A 27,828-nucleotide genomic window follows, 5' to 3' on the forward strand; every position below is an offset into this window, starting at 1 on the left:
ATGACACACACACACACACACACACACACACATAAATCCTTTTCCTCGGTTAAAACAATTATTTAAATGCACTATGGCCAGTAAGTTCCCAGAACCCGCCCTCCTTTTTTTCATTAGATAAATAACATAGATGCATTGCATAGCACATACTTTATCATGATAAAATGGAACGGTTTATGTCATTGTACATTAGCTAAACATGAATCAGTCCAGGTGAAAATGTAGGGCAGATCTAAACTAAGACTGTGCAACATTTTTTTATTTGTCAATTTTTGCATTATGTAATTTAAAGTATGACTTACATTGACTTGTTACAATAAATACCTGTGATCACAGTGTCTCATGATTTTAGTTGAGAGCATAGCTTCTTGGAAGTCTCTAAAACTAACGCCACTCATTGTAGGACTGACAGGCAGATGAGTTAAGCTGCTAATGCATGATGACAGGGTACAGAAATTGACTTTAGCCTACAGAAAGTAACATTTTGTCACTAAACACAACAACATTACAACAGATGTGTGCCTTACTGCAATATTAAAGAAGGAAAGTAGTGCAACATATGCAGAAGACAGCGTGTTCACAGTCAATAGGTTTGTGAGCATGCCTTAGTCTTTATGGACGTTTGTACACAGCAAATTTGATTTTTGATTATTTTTCAGGTTGAAGTACAAATTGAGGAACATTTCCTGAATAGTTTGAACCTGATCTTATGTCATTGGTAGGTTTATGTTTTCCAAGACACTGGTTCCTTGGGTCTGTCTGTCACAAATGGATTTATCATCAGTGGCAATAGGATAGCCTCGTAAAATGTCCTACCAGAAGAATTTAAAACTTGATACATTTGGCAACTTATTAATTACATTAGAAGTGGTGTTTGAAATTATCTCCCACAACGATGACTTGCCACCTGTCATAACACCACTTTTTTTCAGAAGCCATTCACCCTACATTTTCAGCAGTAAGATAGATTTAGAGTACTTGCTGGACCAGTGTCTGGTCGATACAAGACATTCTTTTGTAGGCGAGTATTTTAGATTTAGCTACATTAAACTGAATCTTGGTTTTGTTACAAGTTACAAATTTAGCATGTTAACCCAACGCAAGAGAAACAAGAGAAACAGCTTTTCTTACATATTTTAAAACACATTATGAAAGAGAAGATATTTTTCTCTAGTCAAAAATTTGGCAATCCTGATTATTGCAGGACATCTAGCAAGGAACTTGTTGGAATGTTTAGCACACTGTGTATTTGTTCCTGAATGTAGAGGCATATCAATTCAAAGTGAAATTTATGTTAGTTTACACTAAGACTGTATGCCTTAAGTTGGTACTGGTATGGACATTGTGTGCAAAGTTTTAAAACAGCTTTTAATATTTTTGGCCTCTTGGGGCAGCCCAACAAGCTGTTGACACAACACTAACATGCTATCAGATGATATGGTGAAATTGTTGGCAAACTTCTTAGCAAATAGTTGCATATAACAGACACAGAACAACATTACCATTCATTTGGAGTCATGTATCTGACTAACATCAGTCAAATATTAACTCTGCTTTAGCTCCGACATGGTCTACAGCAACTCCTCAGGGAAATAGTTTATGTAACAGCTAAATTGGCAATGTTCACCAGCTAGGGTATTGTGTTTATTAGAGTTGTTTAGATGGAAACAGTTGACTGCAGTATCTGGAAACAATGTTGATGAGAGGCCCTTACCGACAGAAGTTCTAGAATCTTACTTTCTCTCCAAATTACCAATTGCATTGGCGTCATCATGGCGTGTTCTTCCTCCCCCTCATTGTTTGTTTACTTCCGGTAGTGCCAGCCGCATTATGGAAACTGAACACGGCCACGCACTCGCTGGGAATTCTCTAGACGACTGGCTGGAATCAATCCGACATTACACAGACAGGGAGATGAGCGTTTAAAGAGCAGCAGCCCAGGCCCACAGTGGAACACGCTGTTTTTCCTTTTCAAAATCAGATATTCTTTTTCAGATTCAATTGTGTTTTTTTTATTAAAATTTGAATATATATTCAAATTTAGAATATTTGTTGACAACCCTACAATAGGCTGATAGCTGAAAGGCCCTTCAGGGCTGAGTGGAACTGCAGATTTGGGTCATCATTTTGTCTTTTTGCAGCTTTAATAAAATATTTTGGCTACACGGACACTAAAAGACAGATAGCCACATTATGAAAGAGAAGGTAATTTTCTCTAGTCAAAAAATTGGCATTCCTGATTATTGCAGGACATCTAGCAAGGAACTTGTTGTTGTTTAGCACACTGTATTCGTTTCTGAATGTAGATGCATATCAATTCAAAGTGAAATTTATGTAAGTTTACACTTTGACTGTATGCCTGAAGTTGGTAATGGTATGTCCATTGTGTGCCAAGTTGTATCACTGAAAACAATTCAACCTAACACACTGAAAGAAACAATAGAGTGGAGACGTGGGCTGGGTTAGATTGGATGGCCAAGGTGGATGGGTCAAGGCAACACGTGTGAAAACAGCAAGAGTATATTTAGTGAATTTGATAAGTATCTTGCGTTTGTCAAATGCAACATCATCATTTTTAGATTATTTATATAGATGGCTCCATGTGAATGACATATACATTTTTGGCCAACAGGGTTTTAAGTATCCTGTAGCTTTCATAATGTTCACATGTATATGAATGAATTCAACTGCTAAGACACACTGTATAGGAAGATTAATTCTTAATTCAAATGAGCTCTCCCTTTCAGGTGTGTCTGTCATTGTATGTAGCCAAAACCATGTGGTCTCACTAAATCTCTGAAAGTGTCATTCTGTCTAGAAGCATCCTGCAGCTTCACTCAGACAAAAGCAGATTAATAGTTCACTACTGTCTCTGAGTCCAAAGACAGATATTGGGATAAAAAGATTAGTGGGATTTCTCCGGAGGATTTTTGCCTTGTTTAAATACAACTGCTCCTGACTGTCAAAGGGTGTTTGTGAAATTCTTTGACACCAAACTCCTCCTTTAACGGGATTTGTCCCACAGCACAAATAAACACATCCAAATACACAGGCTCGTATTAAACTGAGCTATACAGTGCATTTCCTATTAAAGCATGTTAGCTGGCATATGGAGTTTAGAGTATATTGTGATATGCATGATTCCTTTATTGAATCCTGTTATCTCTTAACCACTGCCACGTAGTGATGTTATGTATGAAGATGGTCAGAATTTTGGCTTTAAAGACACTTTCCTTCTTTGTTTGTTTATCATACACAACATACTTGTGTTTTGTGTGGTAAATTATTTCACTTTGTACAACTGCTGGATGTTTTCTATGCAGTCCGAACAGCTTGATCACCTCTACACAGATACAGAATATAAGCTACATACAGGCAAAAAAAAATTACCTTTTTTAAATTCCATGCTGCGGATGATATTTTCGCTTTGAACATACGTTGCCTTTGATGCTGCTGTTTTGGTGTCATTCTTCGTGAGAGTCGCCTGAAATACTAAAAACAAGTCTAAAGCGCACTGCCGTAATTTGAAAGCTGTTGTGATAATGATAGAGCAAAGACAAATCACTTTTCAGGAACATTTTATGTGACGTTGAAGCCCTTTGTGACTTACAGCACAAATAAACCTGACTTGACTATAGTGTAGTGTAGGTTATGTGTCAGATTTAGGGATTTTCTAGTAATAAGTGCTCCCTCCTGCAAAATATGCAGTATCTGTGATTGTGTACAGTATACATATTTTTACTCTTGATGTAGATTCATTGATCAGATTCAGAAAGCATTAGTTGCATTTTCAACACCTTGTTTCATCTCTTTTCTCACACTTCTGTCTCGCTATTTTTTATATAATGGAAATGGATATAGCTTAATGTTCACAGTACTTAGATCTAGCTTTATTTAATGTTCAGTGCGCTTCATAAATACTCCTCTTAATTTTTGCTGAAGAGCCGCTCTTCAGATAGGGATTTGTTACACGTCAACAAAGAGAGCCACAGCTAGTTTCCTTAAGCAACTGCTGAGCATATTTAGCTGGAAAAGGTGCTTGGTGAACAAGATGGCACACATCGCTTCAACACAAGGCTGTAATTTCTATTACAATGCATTACAGATTCTCTATATTTAAAAACTTTCCATTAATTCTTAGTAGACATCTTAGTTCCCCTGCCAGGTCTAATACTCAAGTGTTTAACAGCTACTGCATCGCAAAAAAATTTACTCCACATCTGTAACACTATCCTAGATATTGTTAATCCTGGGATTAAGGTTATTAGAAATAGTATAAGCTGCTCTGATTATCCTGTTGGATCATTCCGACCCACAAGATGTAAAAGAATGGCAAGGTCTTCAGCACATCTGCTCCCACAATCCTCTCTGCATGGGCTGTCTCTTTGGAAATATCTGGATTGGACTTACATTGTCAACACCATCTGTCCCATGAACTATGGAGTATCTGCATAATAAGACTAATTAAATCAAACAATAACATTGTTTTAGTATATTTAATTAGCAACATTTAAAATGTAGTTTTTTCTGTGTGCACCATTTACCTATTTTTAGAATAAAGAAAGACGATTTGAAAGAAATGTGATTAGACATACATTTCTATCACAGTTTTATTGATGAGATTCCTTTAGGCTGTAGTTTGACATTTTGGGAAACACTCTTTTCTTCCACTTTCTATCAGAGAGAAGATCATTACCGATTTTTAATCTGTTTTTTAAATATGAAGCTACAGCCAGCAGTCAGTTAGCGTAGCTTAGCATAAACACTAGGCACTGGCAAAACTGCTATCCTGGCTCTGTCTAATACAATCTGCCTAACTTGCACATTTTATTAGCTTTCAGACAGAGCCAGGTTGTTTTGCCCTTTTTGTGCAGTGTTTATGCTAAGCTCAGCTAACTGTCAATTGGCGGCTGGCTTGTATTTTAATGGACAGACATGAGAGTGGTATTATCTCTTCATCTAATTCTCCGACAGAAAATCAAACTATGTCTTTGCTTAAGTCTTTAATCAGTGTAACTACTGTAGCAGAAAAAACTAACTTATTGTGGTGAAATGACAAAGACTTTGAACACCAACTGTCATTCTGCTAAATTGTGGAACTCTACCCAACTTATTGGACAATGTCCCATTTCAAAGAATCCAATGTGACCTCACAAAAAGGTGAAATGAAGAGGGTATTGTTCTGAAAGCCTTTGGCACCACTGACCAATTCAGCTGGTGACAGTAGGAATTGTGCAGTATAGCCACAGCTGTGAGAGCTATCAATTTCAATCAGAGTGGCTGGTAACTCTGGCCATTTCCTCTCTCTCTCTCTCTCTCTCTCTCGACTCTTACTGTTGCTTGAGGAGGATAATGAGGGAGATGGTAAGCTATGTAATGCCGCTAACACACTTCTGCAAGATAGATGCATTAGGTTCAGGCTGTGGTACTAAGAAATGAGCCCTCACTTATACTCATTACTCTTGATTTGGTCAAATTTGTACTTTAACAACACATCGATTCTCTAGTAGCTCTGACCTTTGCTGCAAGGCTTTTTATATTTTCCCTTAACTCGCGATTTTGCGACAAGGGATTTTAGAGCAGCCTTCCTGCTACTATTTTTCTTCTGTCTAATGGGCTGGCAATGGATTCAGTGCCTTTTGTTCTTCTTTGTTATTGCTTGTATGGTGATGACATTAGTACTTCCTGATTAATAATACTACACAAAAGGGGGGGGGGAGAGAGCTTTTATTTAACTGAGATTTTATAGCCCTGCTGATCATTTAAGAGCACCATTGAGTTGCATTATGGGAATCATAGAATCTCCAGTCTTTACAGTATCTGATGAGATACAGGATACAGAGGAGGATTACAGTCGAAATGCTGTCTGTCAACACAGTCTTAGTTAATGTGCGTTATCATTTGTAAATCATGAATTGTAGTCAATCATAAATTACAAATTGCAGTAACACTGCAGAACAGCAGTGAGTGGGTTGCTGCATCCTAAGGAAGCTGGATTCACCATGTTCTAGATGATTTGGCAAATGTCACTTAAAAATTCTCAAGCAGTGACATACACATATCTCTGCAGCACCTTTAAAGGGATGTCCAAATATACATATAGATATTTTTGAAAAGAGAAATTCAGCTTTTCCACAATGAAATTAAGTTGTAGCTGACCTACTTTTCACAAGTAATGCTGTCATGATAGAATGCTTCAGTTTGAGGCAGTTTAAGATCAAATAGAACTGCTTTCATTATGATGCATCAGTTGCTCAATAATTCATACTATTAAACATCATTTAGCATAACTTATTTTCATTTAATTACATGTTTAATACATTTGCCATATCATAAAACATGCCCTTATTTAAATGACAACGGAACGGGGTTATGAAATGGTCCATTACGAAATAAAACATGAACACATAAAGTTGGTGTTAAACTTCTTTTTTTAAAGTTAAGGTAAAGTCTGACTTTCAGATTTTCATTCTTTAAATGCACAACTTTCTAAGAGAGATAAAGGCCATAAAAGCGCTGCTACATTACAGATACAATTAGGCCTGCTTAGAACAGGCTGCAGATGTATATTTGTTTTAACTAAAAGCAATTATTGAAAGGCGGGTATGATTGCACTCAGTCTTTGAGTAAAGAATTTAGGTCTGTGTGTGTGTTGGGGGGAGTGGGGGGGGGGAACAGATATAGATATTTCCCTGGTGTGGTTCATGTTGACAAGCAGCAGCCTGAAAGCAGGCGGAAGGTTCTTACATTAATAGTAATAGCATGCAGTTGAGTCCTTACCTAACCTTGACAGAATATACATCATTTGCTTTATCTTTGTATCTGTGAAAACCATTTCTGGATCCCAACGTCACTGCATATACCACTTCTTATTTTCTAACAAGAGCGCATACAGAACCAGGCTAGAAAATAAGCAAGAACCAACCACATTTTCCTCACATTTGTGCCTCTTTTAATTTAAGTTAGCGTGTACATTCATTTTGACCTTTTGATAGTAAACTACAATGCGTTTCTTTTCAGTAGAGACAAATTATTAGAGTTAAACAGAAAATGAAATAATAAAATGAATACCTCTTGAGTTCTGAGATTTACTGTGGTACCAGTTGAAACAAAGTTTCATTAAGAGTGACATTAAGAGGGAAAAAGTTGATTCAGGCAAACAGGATGTTCCAAAATTGTCAAATGGCAGAGAAAAATAAATAATAACTCTTGCTGGATGTTATGTGTAGTGAATGTTGCAAAGAAAAACTGTAGTGAATGTGACACATGTTAGTTTATAGAACCCCCCCTCGCCCTCTTCTCTTGCCATGTCTCTTCAGCCAACTGCATTCAGACACACTGCAGGACAGACATGGTGGCAGTTTGTCGAGCTGGCTGATGCTAACCAACGCATTGTATACTAGAGGATACAGTGCTGTAGTTACTTTCTACCGACTGTCACTTTGGCAGTAATCAGTTGTCACAGTTTTGAGCTCACAGTCAGAGTGTCAAGGTTGTGTTGAGCTGTCACAGTCATGTCTGCAGGAGTCAAATAGAAAAGAAAATTGATTTATAGATGAATTTCCCATCCTTCAATTTATTTATTTTGCTGTCGCACACCAGATGTTTCATTCAGTTTGGGAGTTTGGCTTCAACTAGAATAGTAGTAGTGAGTAGCAATGTAATTACTTTCCATGAGCTAAACACCATGTGCATGATCAACAAGACCATCAGAGATGCAGATCGTCTGATAGATAGACAGTTGAGTGCATTTCGGTGTAGTGTTACCAGCACAATAGCGCTGGGATCACTTTGTCAAGGGGATTAAATGGATTTACGTCTCTGGATTAGGATGTAACCAGCTGGGTACATTTGTGAAAGAAAAAGAGTGTGTGTGTGTGTGTGTGTGTGTGTGTGTGTGTGTGTGTGTGTGTGTGTGTGTGTGTGTGTGTGTGTGTGTGTGTGTGTGTGTGTGTGTGTGTGTGTGTGTGTGTGTGTGTGTGTGAGAAAGAGAGGGATAGGGGAGTCATTTTAATGGCCCCTGACTGCTGTCAGAGGAAAGCTTCTTTTCTTCAGAACACTAACAAATGAAACCTTGTTTAGGATGGCCACTAAATATTGCTGAAGTTTGAGTCAAAATACAAAGTAACTAGTTATACTACTGGAAATAATCCTTGACCAAATCAAATTCTCGGAGCATCTATATTTTGTTTATGTAGAAATGTGTTGTTTGTCCCCTTTTGGCATTTAAATTGTGTGTAGGTCTCTCTTAGTGTGATGAAAACATGCTCAGATCAGAATGTATAAGAGTACTCTACATACGGCATGTCTCTCAAGCTATACTTAATAAGGACTGCATAATTTTACCTCTAAACCGGATTTTAATTTGGTTATGATCACCAATAATTAGAGGAAGGGAATCCCTATGACAGAATGTTTACTGCACAATAACCTGACACACAATCTTAAATAAACTAAAAAATAATTCTCTTAAACAGGTCACTCTTTGAATTTAAACGTAGTGGGAAGAATGTATTAATTACCGTGGCAAAAGTCAGCGTCAGTCTTTGTGGTCTTGACAACAGCAAACAGTCGTGATTCTTTTACTTTACACTTCTCATGTGGTCACTTTGCAACTGCCGGCTTCATGCTTGCCTTGTCAGAATGAATTTTCAGCACTGTGCTTTTCATCATCAAGCTAACTTTTTGTGAACAAAGTGCACTTTTTTGTGTATTTATTGTAAACTGTTGAAATTAGGAAATACGATCCACACGATGCATAAGATGCACCCAATCCAATGAAATTACTAAGTGAAATGTACATGAGTTTGTGTGCTATTTCAATATTTTCAATTTCAAACAAAAAAATGAAATTTGTAAAAATCATATACAGCACATATCTAAAATATCCTCCTTTTGAGCTTGGCTTGGAGAAATGAGGCACTATTTTAATTGATAATAGTACTTTGCTTTATGTAGAAACTTACAAAATGTATGTACAACAAAATTGACATGCAATTTAACTGAATTGGTCTTGTCATGTTAAGTGAAACTATTTTGTTTCCTTGTAATTTGTTCACAAAATGATGATTTGGAGTGTTTTTTTGTGCATGATGTCTGATTTGGAAGGGGAACCAGTGGTGATGGTAAGTTTTGGGTCAAAAATTCGCTTGAATCTGGGCAACAAACCATTTTAAAGAGGTAGGAGATAACTTTGTAGTGGACAATTGGGCTTTTGTGCCCAACTGGTCGCATGGTTACAGTAACTGGATTGATTACAGGATCATTTTCTGTTGTACTATTATTGTATTGATTAGACATTGCATGCTACTGTCTTTATGATTTCAGTTCACGATTGTCCTATTTAGAAATCATAATAACGTAATGTCATCAAATCTTTTAATACCATTTTGTGTGTTTCTGCTAAATTCTGATTTTAAATATTTAAATTGCTAAATACGGAATCAGACATTAGGCACATTGCAAGAATAGAACTGTTGACTGACTATGTTTTGTTCTGTTTGTAGGCAGTTGGGCCCTTACACATGCTCATTTCACTGGTTTTGCATGCTTTCTCAAACCCATTTATTTTTCTCCCACTGGTAGGCTGATGTTTTCCTCACCTGTTTTGCTATTACTTTACCAATATGTCATTCTTCTTTCGGTCTCCTTTATAAGAGTGACAGATTTGACATGGCCGTTTCACCTCCTCACACCTCACTTTGATTGCCAAAATCAATGTTAGTGCAATTTCATTTGGGAGGCAATTTCTTTTTGCATTGCCAAGATGTGCTCACTGGTCATTGCTTTCAGTACTGTGACCAAATCACCTGAATAGAGTTCCAGTCACGAGACCCTGCTGTCCAATCTGAACCCTTAGAGGTATTGCTAAACTACAGCCAACTCTATTTACTCTGCGTTTTTTCTCTTGCAGTGCATCTCATCACATGCTGTGTAGAGCAGCTTTTCATTGAAGGAAAACATTTCACTGCACACAGATTCCATTGAGTCTGTTAAATTAAATAATTGTTACCATAATTTATACCAAATGTCCATCAGGTTTAAAAAACAACAGTCAAATATATAAAAGATTTAATGAGCCTAATGCAACAGGAGCATCACAATGTTTATTCCCTTACACCTTATGATCAATACTGGTTCTTCAATCTTTTAACAGTGATGCCAGTTTTTATCTGCTGCCAACAAAGATTTCAGTTTTTTAAGCTGATATGAAATATTCAGAAGGGCTCATTCAAATACAACTCCTGTCCTGTATTCCAGGTCAGTTTACGAACGACAAGTTTGGACAACAAAATGAAAGCCTATGCATACATTTCCTCTGCAGGGGTTACAATAGGTCACTTGCATGTGATGTATAATCCTTGCATGGTTATGACATGCAACGACCAGTCTGCATGCTGCTTAATGAATGTCTTCCTCTCTTTCTCTTTACCTGTCTGTGCTTCCAGAAGACAACTATACTGAAGGTGGGTAATTCAACCATTGGTTTCCATTCTTGCTAAATTCTGTATGTCTAAACATTGTCATGGCTCAGGATCCTTAAATAAATGTTGTATACTGATAACGGTATTGAGATATATATATATATATATATATATATATATATATATATATATATATGTATATTCGGAGTGGTAAGTCTCATTAATCAGGTTTCATTTTTTTAATTTTACACTTTTACACGGTTTTAATTATTTATGCATATGAACTAAGACCTAAATAAAGTATGAAGAATACGATTGGATTTAACTTTTCTAACTCTATATTGCAGCAGGTTTTGAGTACTGCTGGTTTTCCAAGCTACCAACTGGTTAACTATAATTCTTTCCATTCACCTTTTTATGTCGGGGTAATTCAGTGCTCAGTTTAATTTCTGTCTTTTTTTTAAAGCCAGTAGGGCTTTGGACCCTTTCAGCAAATACCAAAACCAGGATGAGCTCTAGTTAACTAACTCATTTAGAAAGATAAAATAAAATATAATAAGACAATTAAAGTTCAAAGTGAGCATCATTAAGTTAAATCATTTTGAAAGGCTAAGCTAAGCAATACTAAAGTCAAAGCATTGTCAGAGCATTGCACTATAAAACAGAACAAAATAAACTAATTCCTTAAATCTGTATTAAGCAGATGATATGTGATAGGCTACTCACTCAATCAAGTATGCAGTTTTTGTTTGGTGTAATATGAGAAGTGTCTAGTGGGTAATTATATCATCATAACAACTGACAGAAGCCTTAACCACTTCAAAACAGGCTTGTCATTCAGTGCTATTGTCTTCTTTATAAGCCATTTTGCTTTCCTTGCATTCGGATTCCATGGGGACGTCAGGAATTATTTAAAGTTTGTGTTTGAAATCACCCATATCTTCAAACAGCATGGTTAATGAAAAGTAACAGCATGTCACCTGTATGCCAGAAGAGCAATGGAGAAAAAAATGGATCAACCAGCCAAACAAACCAATGCTGTGGCTAGAACTTATTGGTCATAGTTTATTAGTTAACTGTGTCAATGAAATCAATGTAAAACAAATGTGTAGTCATTGCTATCCAAAATAGCTCAGACCATGTTCAATCATTTTACTTTTTTTCTGCATGACTTAAGTATGACTCAATGTTGACAGTTGTTGAAGTCAAGGTAAAACAGTCTCCTGCTATATTTGTGCATAGGGATCGCCGTTTCATTGGTAGGTGGGCTGATGGTCTGTGTATTAAAAAAAAAGGTCAACCTGAATTTAGCTTTCTGAATGATGACTAGTAAGTGGCTGATGATGCATTGCAACCGGCTTTGGTTGACTAAATGCTCATCGTGCTGACCCTGTCTGTGCATCCTCCTCTTTTTATCCGTCCCACTGTTCCCTATCCCAACACTCCTTAAGTAACACAGACATCTACTTCTGAATTAGATGTCTGCGTGTCCAGTGTCACAGGGCTTCCCATGATCCCTTGTTCTCTGCTGACTGTGCTCTTGTTTTCCTTTAAGGTCTGGCACACCTGATGATGGGCGACCAAGGTATGAGCTCTGTTTCTTTTTCCCATCATTCCTCCATTGTCCCTCCTTCTCCCATTGTGGTCAGAAGTGTGCAAGCACATAACTTGTGTGCAATACAGGCTTGAAGCTTCATATGTGGGCTGTCATTTCACTTATTTTGAATGACCTAGTTGATTTTAATTCTCCCAGTGACTTTTTTTCTCTGTATGACCCGTTTTTCAAGCTCATTTGGCTTTCTATTCCCCACTCTGCTGGGTAGCTGTGTCATTTCTCTCCACATTTTCTTTTTTTCCATTTAGTCGTATCTACTGTATACTCTGATGTTTTAGAATGAATCAAATAAAGGGACATTTGCATTGACATCATTAGGATATAATGCATGGCGGTGGGAAATAGCTTACGGATTTTTAAACTAATCCTCATCTGTCATGCATGTCGCAGTGTGTCTGCACAGATGATCTGTCCATTCGATCTTCATCTATCCATTTGTGTGGCTACTGCTTATCCCTATCATGCAGCAGAGCAGGGCTGTGAAGTGTTGTTCTTCTCGTTCCACTTTCCTTTATTAGTCCCCTTTTGCTGTCACACAATTCCAGTCATCTATATGTACATAAATGTAGCCATCAAGCCTCTTTCTTCTGTCGTCTGTCCTTTCCCGACTTGACCTCAACACTTATCCCTGTCTCCTCTCCTTTTGTTCTCCCTTTCTGTCTGGAATCTGCTTTCTTCATGGAACATTTCATCAAATCCCATAGGTAAAAGTAAAGGTATTACCCTTTTAATTATATGAATTCATGAAACTATGACAGCATTGTTTGTGGCATTATATACTCATGCCAAAGGAAGTATATAAAGTCATTGGCATTTTTTAAATTCCTTTCTCAACTATTAATGAAAGCTTTCCAAGGTAGGTGCTTTCGCTTTGCATTCACTCCTTAAAGGCACAATGTTTCTTTTCTGCTTGTTGCATGGGAATCATAAATGAGACTCACATGGGCATATGAACACAATAGTTGCTGTCCTAGTTCCAGAAACCACCACCACCAAGGGGTAACTACACTCCTTTTGTTTAAATAATGGGTGATGTGCGGGTGAGGCTTGATCATAGTGTTGTGGGCCTCCCATCCCGGCTGTGATCCTCACCTCTTCTCCCTGTGGGGTAAGTGGACTTCTGATTTTTGCCATTTGACTCTCCTCCTCAGGGCAGAGAGGGGAAGTTTGGCTTCTAAGGTCCCTACTGAGCATTCAAGGTAAAACTTTGATTCTCTCCAGTTAGTTTCTGAAGTAAAGCCACAATTAGCAAGTCATCATAAGCTTACTGAAGTGTGGGGAACTTGAATGTCAGTGTGTTTGTGGTTTACTAATTGGAGGATGACATGGAATAAAAATTAAATTTAAAATTTAAAAAATAATGAAACAAAATGCAAATATACAAAAACAATGATGCGACGTTCAAGTGTTCCACTCAAATTCTGAAATGTTTTCTTTGATTTTGCGTGTTGCTTTGACAGTTGTTTTAGTTTCGCAATTGCTTTTAACAAGCATTTTTGAAACATTTTGAACTATTTTGCAATACCAAATAAAAATTGTGTGTTGTCACTGTATTATAAAATGAATGCTATCTCTTATCAAATACTTGTGATGTACCATCTGACCAGGTAAGTTTTCAAACTGTCCTGTGGGTGTACAGTGTATTACTTTGTGCTGTGTGAGCAGGAATCTTAGCTATTGTAATGTCATATTTTGCTGCTAGAAGTCAAAGCTGCGGTGATATGTGTGAATACACACACACACACACACACACACACACACAAACAATTCTCCATTAAAGAATGTAGAGATTGATTTTCTCATCTCCTAAGGTAAGTGTCATTTCCACAGCCCTCCTTATTTTCTATGGTTTGGCAAGTTGATGCATACTGTAGCAGTTGGCTTTTCATTACCCACATCCTTGACATACACACAAGAGATGTAGGTCTACTTTAAATGTTTGAATTGAATTACAAATACACCACTGTGGGTGGTTCCAAAAATCCTTGGTCTAATTGACTAGTTGTTGTTGCCCTAATTGTGTTAAACTGATCTTGGCAGTTGCTGTTATGTAAACACAAATACTTATTTTCCAATGTAATGGCATTTTGCTGTTTGAAACATACATGTAACATGTATACATGAGCAAAACAGGCTACAAGTATATAATCTATGAAAATCTGATTACTGCCCTTACATTAGTTTTACATCACATTTGTAGTTTTACATTAACTGAGTTGTCAAATAGATGACTATTTAACCCTTTTTAGACCCGTGATACACACATGATGCTGACTGGTGTTTAAAATGTACACTATTTGCCTTATCTGAAACCCACAGGTTTTTACCACACAACACCCAGTTAGCTGTGGCAGAAGGGAAACCACAGGGAGAGATTGAGAGAATGCTGATAAGGCGAAAATCTGACATACGTAGCACACTGCTTCTAATTTTGGCCTTTGTCAGTTGTCCTCTGTGTCAGTCCAGTTATGTACTGTGTAGTCACAAACACATATCCCCATTTGAGTATTAAATCTGGAGCGAGGACAGTGCCTGCATTCATTGTCTGCTTTAAGCTTGTGATAGTATTGTGTATTATGTTAGCCCATGCCACCCACCGACCGCCACCCCGCCCCACTGAGGTCCTCCTGTGCCACGTTAACCACTTGTATTGTTTATCCTCTGTTTCATGGCTAGTCCCTTGAGGACAGGCTAGTTTCTGTGTGCTACTTTCAGCTGGTGTATTGACACTGGATTCCTAAAACCTTGTTTCCATCCAGCTATAAAAAGCAAGGCATACAGTAGGATAAGTCATATTACCACTGGCACACAAATCACTGGGTATTTAATTGCTCTCATCACAATAAACTGCCATGTGCAGCTTAAGAGGAACTGCAGGCTGTGCAGACAGGCTTACAGGTGCGACTGGGCCATTTCAAAATTAGTATACTTTTTAATGTGATTGCTTTCACTTTCCAAAGATGGAAATTGTCCCTTGTCCCTTGTACATTCTGGGGATATCTGTGGGGTTGGGGTGCAGATCTCTTTGCTAGTTTTTTTGCACGCAATGTGCAATATTTTCATGTTAAATTAAGTGGATGTGTAAAATGCACCATTGATTTTTATTTATATTTTAGAGAATGCTGATACACCAGTGTCTTTTAAGAGTTTGTCACACACTTGGCTGACAGATGGCTTCGAATAGCAACTAAGTCTGTATCCAGCTATCACTTTCACATTGCAAAGGTTATGCTAATTTTTGTTCTCACACATACAAATCCACTGTGGTTTGCGTTGGTTGTAACAGTAAAAGAAATCATACAGTTGAAGTTGCTGTATAGAACCAAGATTTAAATATGTGTGTGTGTGTGTATTTTCTTAGGTTTTATGAATAAACCCATGCCACATGAGACAAAAACAATGCCAGCATCAAGGTTTGTTCAACAAATTGTGGTATGTTGGCATTAGAACAGTGCATATAGTATGCCTCATTAAATCACATGCAAAGTAAAACAGACATACTGTATGTGCAGTAGCTAGATTCTAAAGTTAGTGTCCCATCTGATAAAGAAAAAGCACATTGTGAGGAGATGTGCAAATATAGTCCTTATGGCCCAGAACAATGCTGTATAGATCTGTAAACCGGGATTTAGCACAGCTGGGTGAGCAAGTGCTGTAGGAGTGTGTTCAGGTCAGTAAAAGACATTAAAAAGCCTCACTTGACATACTCAACACAAGCTCTGTAAGATGTTTTAGTCCGATATTACGCAAAGTGTAAACATCTGCATACCTGAATATGTCATGATAGACCAACATTTTAAGAGCTCCAAGCACTTAAAAAAATAGCAACACTGACAGGCTATTGTACATGCATTTTGAATCTTTTGGGTAAAGGAATTTGTAACCTTGCATTCTGATATCCAGGTTGTTACTGTAAAATCTACTGAGCTCTACACTTCAGTGGCTTCATCTTTGTTACTTATTTGTAAGGATTATACTTGGCTGGGAAAGTCCATCAGTCAGTGGTTCCCAAAGAGAACGACACATTGGTGTGCAACCAGAATTAAGTCTCACATGTTAGTGACTTTTATGTCATTTTACAGCCATCAAACTAACAGATCATGGATTTCAAAATTGTCAAAGAAACCGAAAAGTATGTGTTGAAATCCCTGTTCATTGATGGAATTCCAATGGAATGCTTTCCTGACCTAATTTGCCTGTGACAGCACCATGGCAAGCAGTAGAAATCATTTTCATTTTCTGGAATGTTTTGGCTTTTCCTTTTAGTGGATTAAATGGTTATGGTTATACCAAAGGATCACAATGGACATAAGCCTGTGGACTTTTTTGTGTATTTTACTCCTCAACAATTTGTAGGTGTATGTGATACATGTCTTCAGGTAAAGCAGTATTATGTGTATTTTACAGTATGATTGTCAAACAAATCTGGTTACCTATCTATTAGAAAAGCTAAACCCAGCACAGCAGTTTGACGTGGGCTTGTGTAGGGGGTTGGGTTTCACTTCTTTGAATTACAGTTAAGTTGCCAGGTTTGTAAGCTGACAGGTGAAATGTGTCAGGGTATAGCAACATACTTTTACACATGACGCTACAATTCAGTCAGAAATAACGACTTTTAAAAAAATCAATGAAAGGTATTTTATTAGGCCTTCTTATAACTATTCATAGTGTCTTTTTAGCTCAAAGGGGTGTGGGTGCATTTGTTTGTTTGTTTGTCTGTTGTTTGTGTGTGTTGGTTCCTGGCATTCCATTCTTTTTTACTTCATGATGTTCTGACATGATAAACCTGTATATCTATTTGTATTTCTGTTTATATTTTAGTCTCACAATGATCTCATTTAGAGTGGCCTTATATTTTACGACGATAGATGTAAAAAAAGAGTACCCCATCTGAAGTAAAAGTTATGTTAGATAATGTGCAATGGCATGTCAAACTACAACTTGTGAAGACTTTCTTCCTTCTTAAACTGACAGGTAACACAATACCATGTGGTGTGCGTTGAATCAACAACAGATGTTGCCTTTTTAGCTTCACATGAAACCTGGAAAACTGTCAGTGAAATATTTTTAGTTCCATTGACTCCCTCAGGATTTCAATTTACTCAGCGTTAACCCAAGATAGTAAGCATATCTGGGGTTGCAATCATTTCATTTGGAATAATAAAGTAGATAGATGTTTGTAATAAAAAAGAAATAAAAAAGAAAGGCGTCTTTTAGTAAGGGTGGCATGGAGAGCTCATTTCTGACGGTTTTGATTAACACTTCTCCTGGAGGACACTCTCAGAGATAGTAACACCTTACAGTGAGTGGTCATCTGGACTCTCATTATGTAAAATGTCAGTGGAAAGGCTGTTTGAGAAGCTGACTCAGAATTTTCAACAAAAACTAAATTGGGTTTATCTCTAGCTCTTGGCATATGGGTAACATCATCACCATCTGGTCAGAAAACTCCAGACTGAATTAATCTCATATTGCATACAAATAAGTAGCTCTCAATCAGAACATGATTGTGAAAATATAATGTGCAAATAAAAAATGTTTGGTCCGAGATGAGTTCACTATGTTTGATAGCGTCATTTAGGGAGATTTACAGTTTTTACTTTATACTGGGTTCTTATAAAGACATCCAATATACAGCAAGCAAAATCTAAGTGCTTACTGAAAGACCCCTTATCATTAGATAGATAGATAGATAGATAGATAGATAGATAGATAGATAGATAGATAGATAGATAGATAGATAGATAGATAGATAGATAGATAGATGGATAGATACTTTTTTGTAATTCTCACAACACAGGAGGATGAGGAGGACAAAATAAGATCTCAGGTCTCGGTGCCGACCAACTACTAGATTAATAAATTGATAAAAAAATGATCCTACCCTATCCTACTAAAAGCAATTACAAAGTATAAAAGTAACAGTATGAAATGATTAACAAAGACAGTTTCAGAATAGCAGCATTATGTGCAGCCTTGCAATTTCTGTCACATTCATACAACTCCATAAGAGAAACTCATTAAGACGTTATACAAATGGAGGTGAGGGAAAACGTTTAATGGCATTATCTCGCAAGTGTCACAGTTTTGCTCAGTTTTAGCGTTTATGTCTCAGCAGCTATTTCTGTCCACATCTTTGGTAAGACTTTCTAAAAAGTCCTCAAGTCATCCCAAAAGGATTAATAAAGAGAAGTCTACGTCTAAGTCTAAGTGTTTCAGCAGACCTTTTTTTGGCAAGCTTAAGCAGATATTCCTGTTGACCAACCTAAAATTTAAAGCTCAAAAGACAGCAGGCTCATCCCTTAAATATCTTTAAATCCCTATGATAAATACAACTGATTTACAGTTTTATTTGCACTAACACCCTGATTAGCTGCAGACAACCGGCCGCTCAAGACAACTACTAAGACTTGTTGCAGCATACCAAAATAATTGGTAGACTACTATAGAAATGATAAAGTGGCTTCACGTATATGCATTGATTGAAAAGAATGACACCTGAATTCTGTCAAAACTAATTTCACACATATGATTACTCATGTTCCTTCATAACAGCAGTATGAAAAACATGATTAATGCTGGAGTGAGGGGGGACGTGTGATGAATAACTGTTATCATTATTTTTAAGCAAGATATGGATTTGGTTGTACAGTCAAGTGGTGCTATTTGATTAGTAAGGCACAGATCCAATACATTGGTAACATCTATAATACTGATTGGATCAGTCAACTTTAAGAACCTTATGGAACATTATGATAAACATTTTGACTAGCCTGACATAATCTTGGTGTATATGCACATTAAAAACATAAAGTAAAGAGGTTATTTGCAAGTACAATTTCATAACTTCAAAAGAGGTCACATGAGACACAGCCATCCTCTACCTGGGAACTATATTCTCAGAAGGGCGAAGCACTGCTACTTCTGCCACATGGGCGGAGTGATATGCTTGTAGCACCTGAGAAGCCCTGAGCAGAGAGTAGCAGTGCTTTTCCTTTCTGAGAATATAGTTTCCAGTTTATACACGGTTAGAAGATGGCTATGTCTCCTGTGACCTTGTTATTTGTACACCCTATGACTATACAAACCACAACATGTAAATAGGAACACATTTTGTCACTTATTGGGAGCAGTAGGCTAGTTGAAGCCGGAAACCTCCAGGATCTTTGCTAGGTTAAGCTGCCGGTGGGCCCATCAAACAAAGTTAAGACACGCATGGAGATGAGAAGGGTATGTATCGACTTGTCTAAGGGGGATACGGTGAACAAGCTAAAGTCCCAATAAGTTGTTCCTTTAAGAACAACTGTACCAGGGCCCAGCAGTTTGTGAGCAGTACAAAAAATGTACACCAATGAAATGTACCAAAGGATGATTTTATTATGTTTTGTGGTAAAGATTGGCAATAATATAACTGGATTTTACCTTTATCAATCACTGATTTAGCCCAGAGGGCATGCTGTTTGACCAAAATCAAACATACCCAGGGTGCTGAGTGGCCAACAGGTTCATGCTGGGTCTAGCTGATATGCTCATTGTGGGTCCTCCAGCGGTGGCTTCTACATTTGCTTAAGATCTTCTACCTTCTGTGAGGTGTGAGTACTCTTCTGTAAACTATGCAGGCACTGCGTGTGCTCTAAGTTATGCTTCAGTTGAGTTTATATTGTCTTTACATATTTGTGGTGACTGCATTGGTGATGCTTTATGCTGCCGTTAGAGTGGCAGGTTATTTAATTTATAGCCTAATAAAGATTGTTGGTCCTGTCGCCCTGTTCATTTTTGTTTATCGTTGCTCATTGGTGTGAGTTTTGACCTTTTTTCTGGTAAATTCTTGACTATTTACTATAGTGACAAAGATGGTTGTTCATTTATAATTGATTATCAGTTGTATCCACAGGCTGCAAATCCAGCTATAGCAAAAATAATTTATTGTTGGTTTGGACGTACAGTAAGGGCTCAGTGGTGCGGTTCACAGCCAGTTCCATTTGTCTGTTTATGTTGACATGTTAATGCAGTTTATTTTGTAGCTAAAGGTGATCTTCAATTTACTAGTTTGATAATACTGTGGTATTCTAGTACTTTTTCCATACATGCTACTAGTAATTTCTCAAAACTGTTAGGCCATCATTTGTATGCAGTCAGCTTGAGAAGGTACAGGTTTCCTTGTTTTCTTGGTGGGCTCAAAGGCATAGGTTGTCTAAACTAACATTATTACACTAAAGATTAAATGCACACTGAATTCTTCCCACTTTCAGCTTGCATAATACATACTAATTTATCTTTCATGCCTGCACCGCCTAGCTGTTTCATATACAGTACCACCCCAGGGCCATCAGTGTTTGCTACAAACAAGGTAACTGTACTTGATGGGTCACATAGGCAGTTTTCACCGAGATGGGGAAACAGACTCCTTTGCAGTGCAGAGAAAAAAGGCCTGTAATTGCCTGGAGTGAGATTTGTGTATCTTGACAAGGCAGATTGGCAAGACTGCACTAAAGCTCCACAGATTAGTACATTACCACGGATTCTGCTCCTGAGGGGGAGGCAGGAAGACACACAGAAAGAGTGAAGGACTTAAAGCAGACACAGAGAGGCATTTAAAGAATGAGCACAAGGAAATGGGCAGAGAAGGGGAGAGGATGATGATATGTGGAAAGAATAAGTGCGATGAAGTGGGATTATAAAACAGAAAATACAGTAATGAGGGAAAGAAGAAAAACACTCAGACATTGTATGCGTTTTCGTTTCGAAGAGAATTAGGTTTGTTGGCTTTGAGCAAACATTTATTTTCAAACATCAGAAGTGCCTGCCCGGCTTTCTGATGGACATGTTTTGCCTCTTTGTGCCAATCTCAGCTTCATTGCCGGCATCCTGAGTCAGATAAGCAGTGGTGTGCCTTCCCTTCTCTGAACTGTCATAACAGCCACTTTTTCTGAGGTTGGAAGCATGTTTCCAAAGTACTCCTGTCTTCTCGTGTACATCATCAATGATAACAAATCCTTGGATAAATAGTTATCAATGCTATTCCAAAAGAATATTTATTATAAAAGATGACAAGCATATATATATTTTCCCAATCTAAGTAGAGGCTGAAGTATGATGTAGAATAAAAAGATTGGATCAATATGAACAAGGCTCATCTGGCTCCCCAGGTAGAGTGGAAGGAGATCTGCTCCAGATCAATATTGCTGGTCGATGCCAGTGAGAGACTGCAGTGATGAAAAACTCTATTTCTTGGCTAGCAGAAGGGAGTGGATGAGCAGAAAATGGATAAAAAGGAGATACCCATGCTTCAGCTGTAGACTGTGAAATTCATCCTTTGCACGTCAGTTTATTTAGTTATAGTTCAGCTTTTAGATCACAGATTATGGCCGTTTTACTGGCCTCCACTAGAAGAATGCTGCCAGGTGTTGTTATGATGTACTTTATAGGGCAGGCAATCATATTTGTCTTTTCAATATGAAATGAGATTTTAAACAAAAAAAGTGCACAATACATGTTTATAGTGCGACGCATGGTACTGTAGTGCTGCTTTGTGTGGGTGATTTATGAGAGCGAACCAGTGACTTAGCTGCCTTCAAAGAGATTGTTATTACCCCCATCTTTAATGGTCCATTCATCTTCTCCCTTTACACTGTAAGTCTGCAGTGTGTTACTTTCCAGACATGTCGGAGAAAAAGGATACGGTGTGACTAATTTATATGAATTCACTCACCCTCCAAGACATATTCATTTGTTCTTCCCGTGCCTGTTTTCATGGTGGCACTACAGTGTTTACTGGGGAAAAAATGGAGAAAAATGAAGGTTAATACAACAGAGACAAAGGTGTTCTTCATTAAACACAAATAAAAACACATTACAGATGATGACTTTTAAATAAGCCATACTGATTACAAATGCTATCCACAAATAAATACCGTTATACATGTCAAAGTATTTTTAAAATGAGTGATAAATATTCTGTTGTCCTTTTAATGCTTGTACTGTAGTTGCTAGTTTTTTTTTGTGATCAAATTTGTATTTTTATGTTCAGAAATAAAATCTAAACATAACATTAACAAACAGTTACAAACAACACACTGAGACATAGGAACGCGTCCCAGGGCTGTAGTTGCTAAAACTTTGAATACCAGCTTCCTAGCTCATTCATTATAGATTTCCTAAAAGTCCTAAAAACATTTATTTCCACCCCAAACAGACAGTTGTGGATCAGTATCTGATCAGACATTAGTGAAAAGTTTATACACACATACATAAAGCATCCATTTGGGGTTTGGTTGTTGTTAGAAGAGTCTCCACACACAATGTAACCAACTAGGAATGATGAATCATTAGCATGCACAGGAATCATTTTAAAATGTAAATGTTGTAAGATTAATAAACACCAAGTTGGAAATACCTGACATCCGTTTAGGTTGGGTTGTAATTATTTGTAAAATTAGGCTTTTTTGATCACCATAACATTATTGATTTGTACAGTACTTACATATTGTCATATAGATTTGTAAAGCCTTTTTAAAATGACATCATGAACCAAGCAATTGTCACTTATGTTGACACTTACTTCTTTTTTAGTAGTTTAAATACATAAGAATAATGGGAAAAAATGGCCTTTAGTAATCCCAGTGGTTTACTTCAAAAAACTAATATAAATAAATCAATAATTAGGACCAAAGAGTTTTTGTCTGTCAATATTTTTCTCTGACCAACAAAACCCAAAAGTGGATGCCTTTTCAATGATGCACAGCGAGGAAATGGCAAGGCTCCCTGTGGGAAATTGAATAGTCCATTTCCAATCGAGTGTGCCCTGGAAAATCCATGGGGGTCAGTGGCAATTTGTCTCACAAGGTCTGCACTGAGAGTCATTATGCTCAAGACCAACATGTCCTGAGGGACAGAACTATTCTTAAAAGGGAAACTTGTGTTCCCTTTATATATGTATATGCAGTATATATACCAAACGTTTCTCTTCCTCTTCTTGCAAATGTGTATGCGTTTTTTTTTCCCCGTTCAGAGGAGTAACATATGAAGTTGCATAACAGGAACAATACATCACTTTACTCTAAGCAGCATCTCATTAACCTCTATTTTTGATAAGCTCATCTTTGGTTAGCAAATTGATCACGTCCCTTATTTAATTATAAGCAAAGTACAATATCTACTCCACTTGAAGACAAATTGTGTTGTTGCTCGGAATAAAGGTTTCATGAATTTTAATGGACACAAACGTGTTGCTATCAATCATTATACATAACTAAACATTCAGCGGAAGGAAGGTGACTTTTGAGCAAATGTATCATTTAAAAACGTGGCATCATCTTCTTAGTTGTTGCCATATGACTCAGCTGCATTTCTCATCATTTTGTTGTTCATGATCAATTAAAAACAAATGCAAACCCTAATGACATGAATTGTGAAAATGTGCTATTTATGGATGAGAGATTGAAGCTCTGTGTAGTGGCATTCACCATCTTTTATCAGTGGGCCTATTTCTGCTGCTCATCTTAAGAAATGCTTTTTCACTCTGGATGCAGGAGATTCGTCTGCCTCTGTGTTATTCATTTGCCCGCCCCTTTCATTTCTTGCATTGGCTTTTTCCTCTCCGCTCCTTGGATTCAAATCACCTGTGCGTGGCCTACACATCCTAAAAAAGAGAGAACAAGCGCATGAAAGACAGTGGGAGATTGGATGACTCAACTCACATACCTGATGAGTTCCTAGACATTAGTGCACTCTTGATTTTGACTTATGGATAAGATCCACCTCGGAATAACATCCAATTGGCAGCAATAGTCCTGTTCTTGATTTCATTGTTTTTACAGTAGGGCATAATGAGAATTATCATTACTAATCAAAGTAATATCACGCCGAAACATTCATGGATAAACAAAGTAAGAATTCGCAGCATTTGGGTTGAAGTCATGACGTGATTGCTGTTTGTTGATGATTCAGAGCTAACAATTTCAATACCACCTTGTTAGCATAGTCACCAGTTAGTATTGCATTATACATATCTTCATGAGATAAAACTGAATGTATCATTCATATCTATTCTCTCTAGAGGCATTCACACCTCTCATGAATTATAGATGAAATTAATTGTTTCATTTGTGGTAATTCCCTACAGTGTTTAGTCTCCAAATCACTTTAACGGGTGTTTTTCGTGCAGGCCTCAGTGATATCTCACACTACAATTAAGCTACTTGAGGAATGATAATCGTTCAAAGGAATGAGTATGTTCTATTTTCTTGGTACATTGAAAAAAATGACAATATAATGGCAAGCAAGTGACAGTTGGAAGTTGATGAATACATTTACCTAGATTTGCATTGTCAATCTTAGAATCATTCTGACAAAATCAGCCTTTGATCTGTGTTACAAACAATATCTTCTCCTTTTATAATCTTAAAACACTTTGAGTCACTTGAGAGAAATAGGATCATTTGATAGGTTGTTTCCCAGGTTTCCCTGTTCAAACCATTTTCATATACAGTGCTTGATCAACCCTGTGCTGCCTGTGGTGAACGACATAATGAACTCTAAATATATTGCTTTCAGATGGCCATGCTGAGGTCATAATTCCCTGTTGCTGAGCTCAGGACAAGGTCACCAGGGAGTTGTCAAAATGTCCAGGTTACCATGAACGTGCTACCACAGCAAGGCTCCACATAAATAAAGTGGCTGTCTGAGTCAAGCCAACCTAGATCATTAATTTTCATTTTTGTTTACAACCACCCGTTATTCATCCTTGGGCTTTATCATTTTTTGCTTGTGGGATTGTGTCCAGTGCAGTGAGTGCATAATTTGGCAAAAAAAGCAGCACAGTTAGCCTTTACATTGCATTGAGGAACATGGAACGCTAGGCAACAGTTCAATCAATGATGGACTGATTTTGTATGCCATACACTTTATTTCATGTGAGTGCATCAGATTATACACTGGATCACAAAGAATAATCATCCCTTCATCAGCTCTCCTAAAAAGGCTTTTTGATTTTGTTAGAAAGGGTAAAGTGCCCATGCCTATTGGTTTCATTGAAGAACTCAAAAAATACCAGCGAGCAGTTATTTGATTAAAGCTACAGTAGGCCAGATTTTACATAAAAATAGGCTTTATCTGCAGCATCACAAAGTGGGGGTACGTCAGAAGGGCATCTTATAAACCGTAACTGAGATCACACACATTTTTCCTTCTTGCTGAAATTAATTTCTGGTGTTGAGAATGGTCACTTCACCTGCAGGAGATTAAAAATCAAAGCTCAATACGAAGTTGTCTCCTAAACAGCAGCGTGGGAGTGTTTGGTTGAGAAAATCTCTCTTTCATATTCTGTCTCTCTCTCTCTGTTATCTGGGTATTATAGTTCAAAGTTATACCTCTGGACATTCAAGTTGGGCTTTCAATAGGAAGTTAATAAATTAATCTAATTAAACAGTGATTTAACAACACATTAAGACCCAACAAGCAAACAAGTTAAGATAAATAGTGTTAATCTAGTAAAATGAATGTAATTATGAGAAAAGATGGATAAACATATCCAATCCCACTGTAGCTACACCGGTACGGTTATGCTGTAGATAAAGTCAGAATCAAACTCAGATGGAGGTGAAGTGCTTCTAAATATGTATGTTTATACATTTTTTTGATTGGACAACCAAATTTAATGCATTTTTATGCAACAACCCACCAACCCAAGACACAATAGTTGGATATACAGTACCTTGTATAAGTTTACACACCCATGCTAAAGTTGATTAAAAAGAGGAATAAAAAACATCTTTTGGAAATTGATTTTAATGCCGTAATTCAAAAAAATTAGGAAAATTCAACCTTTTAAGGACACCAATTATCTTTGTGAATAAATAATGCATTGTAAATAAATAACTGTTCTTCCTTGAAATACAGATAAGTATACATACCCCTATGTTAAATTCCCATAGAGGTAGGCAGATTGTTATTATTAAAGGCCAGTTATTTCATGGACCCAGGATACTATGCATCCTGATAAAGTTCCCTTGGCCTTTGGAATTAAAAAAAAACCACATCATCACATACCCTTTACCATACCTAGAGATTGGCATGGAGTTATTTCAGTTAGCTGGTTTTGAGAGATGATCTTATGGAAAGTTCTTCAAATTTTCAAAATATATATATTTTTTTAACCAACTTTAGCGTGTGTGTAAATCCAAGCCACTGTAAATACTGCTTTGTATGTGGTATTTTGTTCTGATTCATTGAACAACTAGGCTTTAGAATAATATCCGAATCTGGCCATATATCCGTTTGATACTCATTTTTTTATCCTATTTTCATATAAAATGGAGTGACGTTAAAGTAAATTGAATATTTAGTTTGCCTGTGACTGGTTCAAAATTAAATTTCCTATCACAGCTGGACATTTGATATGGAGATTGAACATTTTCTATTTCATTGCTATTTTTGCACAATTTCAGTATGTTACCATCAAATCTGTATTTGAATGCTTGCAGTAAATCCTCTCCGGAGCAAGATATTGTATAATGTGAAACTTAATTGGCTCAACGGTAATTGTTATTTTTTTAATTAATTATTTTATTTATTATCTATTTAGCCAGAGGTTTAAAAAAAAGCCTGACACGCTGAACATTTAGGTAATCTGCAGATCTCTGAGGCTTACATCATGTGTGAAGTCTAGGATAGCAGACTTCATTTATTTAATGGCCTCCGCGCACACAACAGCAGTAACCAGAGGCCTTTTGTTTTCGGGTTGACCGTCCATCCGCCCATCCATTTCAAATTTGGCTCACAGTAGGAATGAACTCATAAAAATGTGGTGTTCAAAAGTTAAGGTCACTATGACCTTGCATAACTCAAGGTTTCCTGTGCTACTTATTAACACTTCACACAAATATCTAATAGGATAAAATGATGAAGTGATGACATAACTTAAACAGAAGACATTTGGTCTGACACTGAATTTGTCACGCTATTTTTTTGAAACTGTGGTGATTGTATAGTGTGTGTGTGTGTGTGTGTGTTGAGCTTACACACGTTAAATATATACTTCGTGCCTTATATTATATTAGTCTTCACTACATGTATTTGAGTCTGGACAGACATGGATGTAAACAACATCCCGACTGGTTGGCGGAGACATACAACCTCAAAGTGGTATTTCTTGTTTCAAAAGGATATTTGACTTGTGTATGGGTATTGCGGTTCTAAGAAACATTATATGAACAGTTTAACAGTAATAGGGCTGCATTTGCTGTGTAATTTAGAGGTTGTGTCAGTGACTAAAATAGGCCTGCAGATAAGAGCTGAGGATGCCTTGCACATCATTAAGTGTGAAATATTACAACACGCCCCTGAGCTGCCTACTGTTCCCCTGGAGTGACGACAGCTAGATAGGGCTCTGCACAATTATGGCTGAGACAGCCACAGTCCTACCTTCCTCATGTGCTTCATTTCAAAGCTGTTCTGATGGACAGTATTGCAGTGCACCACTACATAAAGTGCCTGATAAAAGGTACACAATCCTTTAAATCCTGTTTCTTCTCTGGCCCAGTGATGAAGCTGATGCAGTTCTGATTGGATTTCTCTCCCTCCTAAAGTTCCCCTGGTGCATGCATTGCAATGCATAAGCCTAGAGTGTAGCTAGAGGCAGATTATCAATAAAATTATTTCACACCAAGCACTCCCTGGAAAAGGAGAAAGAATATTATCTATAAGGATACTGCGCTGAAAAATGTAAAAGTACTTTTACTGAAAGGCAGTGTCTTACATTTTTATTTCTTTGTTTGCACAAAAAGCCTG

At 37.2% G+C, this 27,828-nt stretch overlaps 1 protein-coding gene across 36 annotated transcripts in view; it reads left to right on the top strand.

The window, feature by feature from the left end:
* The window catches only part of LOC116704888 (neurexin-1a), a 261,617-nt gene that overhangs the window by 7,085 nt on the left and 226,704 nt on the right, over positions 1 to 27,828 (top strand). For 15 of the 36 annotated variants that reach the window (XM_032540597.1, XM_032540598.1, XM_032540637.1 and 12 more), the window contains exons 3-6: positions 10,449 to 10,466; positions 11,980 to 12,009; positions 12,744 to 12,755; positions 13,191 to 13,238. The exons of 5 other annotated variants lie outside the window; for them this stretch is intronic. In XM_032540597.1, coding sequence (XP_032396488.1) covers positions 10,449 to 10,466; positions 11,980 to 12,009; positions 12,744 to 12,755; positions 13,191 to 13,238 — 108 coding nt within the window. The remainder of the gene's footprint in view (positions 1 to 10,448; positions 10,467 to 11,979; positions 12,010 to 12,743; positions 12,756 to 13,190; positions 13,239 to 27,828) is intronic. 16 more of the 36 variants (XM_032540610.1, XM_032540615.1, XM_032540617.1 and 13 more) reach the window with 8 other exon arrangements.

The sequence above is a fragment of the Etheostoma spectabile genome, chromosome 17 (genome assembly GCF_008692095.1).
Source record: "Etheostoma spectabile isolate EspeVRDwgs_2016 chromosome 17, UIUC_Espe_1.0, whole genome shotgun sequence".
Lineage (NCBI taxonomy): Eukaryota > Metazoa > Chordata > Actinopteri > Perciformes > Percidae > Etheostoma > Etheostoma spectabile.